A 9,126-nucleotide genomic window follows, 5' to 3' on the forward strand; every position below is an offset into this window, starting at 1 on the left:
CACAATTGTTAACATTCCTTAATCAATTTTCCAATACTTTCCATATGTATTTCAAAGAACACAGATATTATTAATCTTTTTATTACACTGGCTTATATGCAGACAAAAAAATCGGGTAGCATGGGCAAGCCAAAATGATACTAGTCAAGATTATGAACTATGGACAAATTAGCAAAACAGGAAAAGAAAGAGTAAACCAATTAATTTATACTGCATATCTAAACCTCAATATCTGACATATTCTTTTCCATTTTTAAATGAAAAACAATTTTAAAAACCTAATAAAATCAACTTTAGGAAATATTACATACAGACAATTCAAACAAGATACACCAAAGAAAGTTATTATTTATTCAGAATATCCTCTTTGAAAATCCCTCTATCAGCTTAGTTAATTAATCACTAAAATACATATAACTGAGAATTCGAACTGTGCAGAAGAAAAAATTAATAGTGCCTTAATTTTTACAAAAATTAAGGCACTATTAATTTTTTCTTCTGCACAGTAAAATTTTTCTCAGCTTTTATCCAGGAACTCAAGGCATTACACATATACTTCTTTCTCCATTTTTCCTACAACTTTCCTAGGGTTTGCATTGTTTGAGACTGGCATAAAGTTATTCAGTGAACTGGAATTGAATTTGAACTTTAGCTACACCATACTCAGACCTTAACTACAATCAGAAGAAACCAGACAAATATAGCAGTTTAAAGATGAGTGATATTCCTCAAAGCCAGAGTATATATAATATGTACAGGTAGTCCTCGAATTACAACCACAATTGAGCCAAAATTTTATGTTGCTAAGTGAGACATTCATTAAGTGAATTTTGCCCAGTTTTACAACCTTTCTTGTCACAATTGTTAAGTGGATCACTGCAGTTGTTAAGATAGCACATAGTTGTTAAGTGAATTTGACTTTCTCATTGACTTTGCTTGTCAGAAGTTTACAAAAGGTGATCACATGATCCCAGGACACTGCAATTGTCATTTTTTTCAGTACCATTGTAACTTTGAATGGTCATTAAGTAAACTGTTCTGTATTTGACCCAATATTTGACTCAAACATGGAAAAGAGGCAATAAATTTTATTCATTCACTGACATAGAACTATTTCAAGACTTTTGATGACACAAAAGAAACCAGAAGAAAAAAAAGTTGGAGCAAAAGAGTTATAAAAACAGAAACATAAATGTACCAAATAGGATAAAAAATTAAAATAAAATTGTACCCAGAGAAATCTCATTCATACTAAAATCATGGGCAACAAAGAAAATGGTATTATTGGTATTTACATTGAGAACCTGATTTTCTGATCCCAATGAAAAATTAGTAAAGGTAAAGGTTTCCCTTCACATATGTGCTAGTCATTCCTGACTCTAGGGGCAGTGCTCATCTCTGCTTCAAAGCCGAAGAGCCAGCGTTGTCCGAAGACGTCTCCGTGGTCATGTGGTCGGCATGACTAAACACCGAAAGCGCACGGAACACTGTCACCTTCCCACCAAAGGTGGTTCGTCTTTTTCTACTTGTATTTTTACATGCTTTTGAACCAGTGGTGGGTTACGGGTGTACCAGAGCCTGCCCAGAGCACCGGATACCGTTCCGGTATGGTGCTCCGGAATCCCACCCGAGCTCCTTACCGGTCTTTTAAGTCTTTGGCGCTTCTGTGCACGCACATGGTGAGTACTCCTAATTAAGCTGATTACGTTTTTATAAGCTTATGTTGGGCCATGAATATAGTTTCAAGAATTCTGGTTTCTCACTAGAATAATATTCAGATCCTAATCCTAATCAGATAGCTCTCTGAAACACTTTAGAACAGTAATTTATTAAAACATTTTGCATATGTGTATCCTTACTCAGAAGCCATTAGATATTACCAAAATTATCAATTATTTTTTAATGTGATAAAGAGTAGACAATTGGTAATAATGCAAAGATGTGACACAATAATAATAAAAAATAATCTGAGATATATTAAAATAGTTTGCATAATAAAAAAGACTATGAAGATGGCAAAACACTAAATCTATACAGCAAAAAATGATTTAATGCTTCCCCACCAAACCACAAACTAATACAAAGCCAACTTGCAGTTTCTAACCATTCAGGAACTCCAAAAAAGTTATGTTGATTTAGTCATATGCTACTAAATCACCTTTCCTAATTTAAAACAAGAGGATGTGCTGATAGATAGAATCAATGTTTTGTGGTAATAATTCATATGTACCCCAACCTTAACAAATCCATTTATTGCATACTTTCTCTCCAAAAAATAGAGAAAAAAACCCCACAACTTCTCAGATCAATCCATTTAAAAATAGGTTCCATGGAAATTATCATAAACTAAAATCTGCCCAAAATCTCTGAATATTGTTATGTCTAATGTAGACTTCTTCATCTTGGCATCCTGATACAATGAAATTAAAATCTTCAATTCTCCAAAAAAATAGATTAACTATCTTCTCAATGTAGTGAGTCACATGATTCAGTAGGGAGGCTTTAAATTCTAGGAGCTTCATCCTAAACCAAGTTGGAAAACTGTTCTATTTTATTATTCTTAATGATTCAGAGTGTTGAGGACGAAACCCAAGGTTTTCACATAGGTATGCTCCAGATGTAATTTTTTAAAGCCAATTCTAATCTTCAACCCCATCTAAGCTATTGCTCATATCTATTTTATGACTAATTTCCTTATTTTTATCCAACCTGAGCAAAAACATATAGTGTGTTTATGTGAAATTAGTTGAAATATAATTATGCACATAATAATGAACTTAAAATTGGAAGTTCACATTTAAGTTCACATTTATAATAATAAATGTAGACATTATTCAGATATATTTGATTTTCACAGGATTAAGGAAAACATTGTCAATTGATCCTAATTATAATCAATTGATACTAAATAATTACCATACTTACACAGACTTAAGTCCTACTGAATTCAGTGGGATTTACTTCCAATGAGTGTATGTTTATCAGTTCATATTAACTCTATGATGATAATTAATCAATTTATTCAGCATATTCATGATTACAAAGAAAACTGTTTAGAAATGTTGTTTATGTATATGTCACATTATTTTAGTTAAGTTCATTTCTCTCTCATATGAAAGATAAGGCTTCTCTATAAAATGATATATTCAATTTTATATTAATAATAAAAATATAAAAATGTTACATAGTGAAATGTTAAGAAAGGTTTTGACCTCACAGACAATGTGTAACATGTTCACACTGGTAAAATGGGAGTGGGTGTTTGTTAATATGATTTATTGGGTTAGGGATATTTTTTTTCTTTTTGTCTTCATTGTTAGTTGTATTGTGTTGGGGGCATGCACTGAGGGACCTCAACCAATCTCATTGTACATATGTTGTGCAATAATAATAATAATAATAATAATAATAATAATAATAATAATAATAATAATAATAATTGTTATGTCTGTGTTACAGTTATGTCAGGAAATAAGACAACTTAGCTTTATAATAGTATAAGTTATATCTTTTTGAAGCAAATGTAAACCAATGATATTTTGGAGACCACACTGAAAAGAAACAACTAAAAAGAAACAACAAATTTACTAACTTCAAAAAAGTGTATTAAAATATTACACTTTTTACAGTTCAATATCAACCCAGCAGTAAAAACATTGAAGTATACAGAAACATTTTAATAAACAAAAATATATTTTTTTAAAAATATCCTCTTCCGAGGTATCATTTTAAGCAGTAAAAACAGAAATAATCCAATATTTATTTGAATTTATGCATCCTCTTTTACACATATGCTGATATATCTCAAAATAAAAAAAAACATTTTAGAACCTCCTCAAATAAATACAATAATTTAACAATTTCAATAAAAGTAATGAAGTTGAGCAAATTAAGTGTCAGGCAAGGAGAATTATGCTTATAATAAATGCATTTTGGGGACAACTTGTAAACAGCAACATCTACAATTTCACTTTGGGTATTTACAATGTCAACATTAGAAAACGAATACTTACCTATCAAAAATAATTTAGTTGATAGTAGAAAATAATCTTGTAAAAGAATAATAAAGCTCTATTATAAATTTGTTCTCAAACTGTAATCTGAAAGTTATAAAATGTGGTTTATAAATGTACTAAGTGTTAACTGCTCCCTTGTTTTCTTTAGGATATGTTCTCCCTCTTTCATACACTTATCAGGTTGATTTTTTTCACTATACTGACAAGTTAACTGTATATTAGCTGTGGGCTTTTACTTTTAAGGAAGAGATTTCAGAAAAGAAGTCCATACATAATTTTGCCAGGCTAACTACTGGAAGCAATTGAGACCATTCTTGGCATAAGTCAGCATGCCTCTTATTATCCAAATTATGGATTTGGATATTATGATGTCAAAACAAACTTATATTAAAGCAAATGCTTCATATATCATCAATGTTGGAAATAATGGCAAGTGACAAAATCATCAGCAAAAAAATTTTCATACAAGAATTTATCAAAACAGTGGCTAGAAAGGTTAAGAATATATTTTTATGGAAATATATTTAAATTGAAAACAGGACATATCTAAAAAGCAAAAAACTAGGAAATGTGCATTTACCACAAAATGTTTTCCAAAAATGCCATTGTTCATGTATCTCCTAGTTAGAGGGTTACCAACTCTCTTCTAAGTTTCAGAGATCAACCATAATACCTTAAGTCTAAATTTGTCTGCCTGGCCTATGAGTTTCACTATATTATTTCAAAGACTGACCTATATACAGCCATCATTCTCTCTATTTGTATAAAGGATACCTCACACAGTTGCCATAACCAACATTGTTTGCATTGTTCTTTCACTTTTCTCCCTCTGAGTTTAGCTGGAGAAAGAAACATGATCTGAGACAGTATGTTCAAAGCACGCTATACTGCAAGTGAAAACACAGCAATTGCCAATTAAACTGTTTAAGTCATCATTTTAAAGATAGTGCCTTTATAATCTTTTGAAACAAAGATAGCTAACAGAAAAGGAAATTAAAAACTCCCTATTTTGTAGTATGTAAAACAATTATGAAGCCAAATTCTTTATAACCAGTATAACAGACACAAATCTAGATAATATTGGTTCTTAGATTATGTACAATGTATTTAATATTATGCAAAGGGCATGTTTGCTAAAACCACTAATAAAAGTTATGCTGATTACCTGGCAATATTTCTGACATGTTTAGATATATTTATTGTTCACCCACACTGTAGAACAACTCCACTAACATAAATGGAATTATTCTAACATAAAAGCAACTCTAATGCCAATAACCAAATCAAATTAATATTTACCTTACCTTCTATAATCAGTACAGATGAAATAAATTGTGAATGTAGATGCTTACAAGAGCCTGTCAAAATTTTCCCCCTGCAATAAAAATGTTTCTAGCATTCTAGGATACAACTTGGTCTTTTTATTTGCATTCATCAAAGTTGTTGAAGGGGATGCAACATTACGGGGGAAACTCCAGCAGCAGTAATAGAAGATGACTAAATTATGTGTATTTCTGCAGCCAGGAGAAACAAGAGAAAAAGTTTAGACTTTATTACAACTGTAATCAGCTAGATTGACTGAGACTAGGAGAATGCAGGAAAATTAGATGCTCAGTCAACACATGCCTCATAGGGGCCCAGGCAGCAAAGCTATCCTAAGTTCATTTAGGATAATCAATGGTCATTGGGATAGCAGCTTGACAAAGATATCTATTGATTAAAGAATGTTGTCTTATGAGAAACATTCCTAGTATGTCACTCCTGAGTTTTAAAAGGATGGGAGTGTAGTATTTTTGACATTTATTGTCTATCTTGATTGGGTTAAATAGAATGCACAGTCAAAGAAAAAGTTTGTTCATTTTTATGAGCATTTCTAATAATTAATATAAAAAAGTTGATTGGGAAGAGAAAATGAAAGGATGTGTGCAAAGGATTTTTAAATGTATCCACCCAAAATGATTTAAAATCCTTAATTAGAAAATGATTTCATATATCAACTTAATTCCTGATTTTCCAAAGCATTTAACTTTTAAATTAAATCTGGACCACCATTCCGAGTATGATGGACAAAATATGTATTCAAGTCATTACCTTCTTTCTGAAGCTTTAAATCATTGGTAGATTTAATAACTGTCCAGTTTTCACTGCCAAATGGTTCTTCAGGCCCTTTGGTACTTAAGTCATTAATTCTACTTAATACTTCTTTATTTCTGAGCATGGAAAGCTTACCACTCAGCATAAAAGATAACAGTGATAAGTCACAGGGTGAAAGTAGTTTTATAATTATCATTACTGTGTACTTAAAGAGCCTGAGCACAGAAACAGCTTTGCATATAGGGGAGGAGAGTAGTCCAGCTATCACTTCTTTTCCAGAGTAGCACACCTAGAGAAAACTTTTACAGGAAGAGTTTTATTTGATCTTAATCAAGAACCACATTCTACATTAAATCACAAAACACAAGACTCTTCTATGGTATCTCTTGTGTCACTGCTGTCCAGATTTCACTTTATAAAATCAAAGGGATAAAATAAGTATCTTATCATCAGGGATAGAAATGAATGGTATACAACATGACTGACCCACGAGCTCATGCTAGAGATTTCCTGAAGGCTGAAGAGTTTAATGATAGAACTGCAACATCTTATGTTTGTAAAACAAGCATAAATCAGAATTTGTCATATTTCGCATAGCATATCTGAAAATCTGAAACACTTGAAATGCATGCATGCACCAAAGCTGAGAGATAACACTTAACAGTAGATTCCCCCCCCCCCATCCTTTCCAGCATATAAATATACTGCCTTTCTGTAGAATCTTGATCACCTATATCTTTATAAACAATTAAAACCAGGAGAGAACCTAGCATTGGTCAGGCATATAAGTACAGGCACAAATACATCTGATAATGCTTGCAGAAGCACCAACCTTCCACAACAAGCTCTTAAACAAAGCCCAACTGACATCCAGGATTAAATAAATCCTTTTGCCAATACTTGTTCTCTTGCTTTATGAGGTGCATTTCAAGTACTGATTGTGAAAGCTGACCAATGTTTTCCTCTGGGGCCCATGGGGATCAAAGGGGTCAAGGTGGAAATTCATGTTATTCATAAAAGAGCAACTGGGTAAAATTAACCAAAGGAAGAACTTATGTGGAAAGCAGTATATGATTCTGGACTTTATTTTTGGACATAAATATTAAATACAAAGAATGACTGCACAAGGGAAACCTTAAGCTTCAGTTTTATTAGTAGCAACTTGGAATTAAGTGCCAAGAAAGACTTACTCCTGAGTAGCTAGAGATACCATGGCCTTGACAGAACTTTAGACTTGCTTTCCTTCTGCCCTGACAATGCCTTCAACTCTATTCAGCAGCCCACATAACAGAAAGAAAAAGGCTTTATGTTTGGTTTTTTTATTGCATTTGTAAAGGAGGATGATAAATGCCTTTTAATTCTGAACTAAGTCCTCCAGACCTTCAATGCAAAGACTTCAACTCTTCTGATTTTTGAAACTCCAATTCCCCTTCCATCAAACTCTTTGCTAAGATCTGACACCCGAACCAAATGCTTTGTCATTCTTGCCTAGGTGGCTGAAAGCAGATCCGAGAAGTGCTTTATTTGGGCGATGAATTTAGCGCCCCCCCCTCCCCGCAAACCTTGTACGATATACAGAAGTACGACTTAGCAAAGACTTTCAACTTGAGATCCTAGAGTTATTTCCTCTTAAGGATGCTTCCTTCCACTGCTGTGGAACTTACGAGTAAGGGCCAGAACTCAAGAGACGGGCAATCCTTCCCCCACAATCATCTGGTCATCACCCCCCCCCTTTTCCAGGATTATATTTTAGAAGCACTCAGGCTAACAGTGCAAGAAATGAAGAGAAGGCGATTACTTTTGCAACGCTCCCACACGCCTCCCCGCCTCCCCCCCCCCTTCCAGCAATAGGTCGCCCACAATATAACGGCAGGACCAGAAAGGAAGCGCTTAGCTTTTCCATCTCCCTTTAAAATAGAGGCGCGCCAGCCAAACGGCGTTGACGCTTCTCTTTGAGGGTTTCGCTCAAATGCGCAACCTGCCGAGCCTGAGGTCTTCTCTTTCGAGCCTCAGCCATCTGCCCAACCGCCCAGCTTCCCGGGGAACAGGGTAAGAGGGGGTGTTGGAGAGAGAAAACGCAAAATCACCTTGTTGCAGTAGTAGGGGTCCAAGCAAGGAGAAGGTCCCAGACAGGGGGTATCAGGAGCGGCGCCCGACTGCGGTGGTGCTGGTGGCGGTGGCGAGTAAAATCTTACGTCCATTGCCCTAAAACATCAAGCAAACTCCTCGGCTTCCCTCTTTGTGCTTATACTCAAGCAAAAGCAAAACGTCCCCCCTCCTCCAAAGGCTGAGGCGCCCCGAGTTTAGAAGAAGCAAAAGAAGCACCTTCCCTGCCTCACATCCGTTTACGCTTTGCAAGCAGAAGAAAGAGAGGGAGCAAAACTCTTCCGAAAAGCTCCGTTCTCGTCTGCCAAGGGCTGCGAAAGGGGCAGTCAAAGCCCCGGATTTTCTCCTAGGGCAGGGCAGGTAACTTCAAGTTCTGGTCTGCCCTCCCACGCCACTTGGCAGACCCCAGGCGGCAGGTCTCCCCGCGCCTGCCTTGGGAGAGTTCGGCGCTTTTTGCGCTCTTTTCCGTCTGCCTCTTGGGCTGGCTTTGCTTGTTCCTCTTCTGCTCTCCCGCTCCCCTTTCTTTGCAACCGCTTTATTTCTGCAAACGGCTCTCTACCTCGAAGAGTAAAGGAAGAGGATTAAAGCTCCCGTCGAGGTGATGCGGAATGAGGCGAGGCAGAGATCCGGTTCTGGAACGGCTGATCCACGTCTCGAAGAGCGGGGTAGACAGGAGAGATTCGGCGTGCGCTGCCGCTGCTTTGCTCCGACTGTGCTCACACAAAGGAGCACGCAAATCCAGAGCCATTTGCTGCTTGCTCGGAGCGCGCAGGGCGAGCGCAGATAGGGGGCGCTCTAACAAGCCTTATCCAGGCCTTCTTTCCTCCCGTTCTCCATCACTCTTACCCCCTGCTAGTTACTATGGTACCATCTCAGCAAAACTCTTTTATAATGAATAAAGAAAGGGCTG

The 9,126-nt window shown here is 35.8% G+C and overlaps 1 protein-coding gene across 1 annotated transcript in view; it reads right to left on the reverse strand.

The window, feature by feature from the left end:
* TOX (thymocyte selection associated high mobility group box) overlaps positions 1–8,909 on the reverse strand; it is a 189,985-nt gene extending 181,076 nt beyond the window's left edge. The window contains exon 1 of the mRNA XM_081953440.1: positions 8,198–8,909. Coding sequence (XP_081809566.1) covers positions 8,198–8,311 — 114 coding nt within the window. The 5' untranslated portion in view covers positions 8,312–8,909. The remainder of the gene's footprint in view (positions 1–8,197) is intronic.
* Positions 8,910–9,126: the final 217 nt, after the last annotated feature.

The sequence above is a fragment of the Natrix helvetica genome (assembly GCF_964273705.1).
Source record: "Natrix helvetica genome assembly, chromosome: 4".
In the NCBI taxonomy this organism is placed as follows: domain Eukaryota; kingdom Metazoa; phylum Chordata; class Lepidosauria; order Squamata; family Natricidae; genus Natrix; species Natrix helvetica.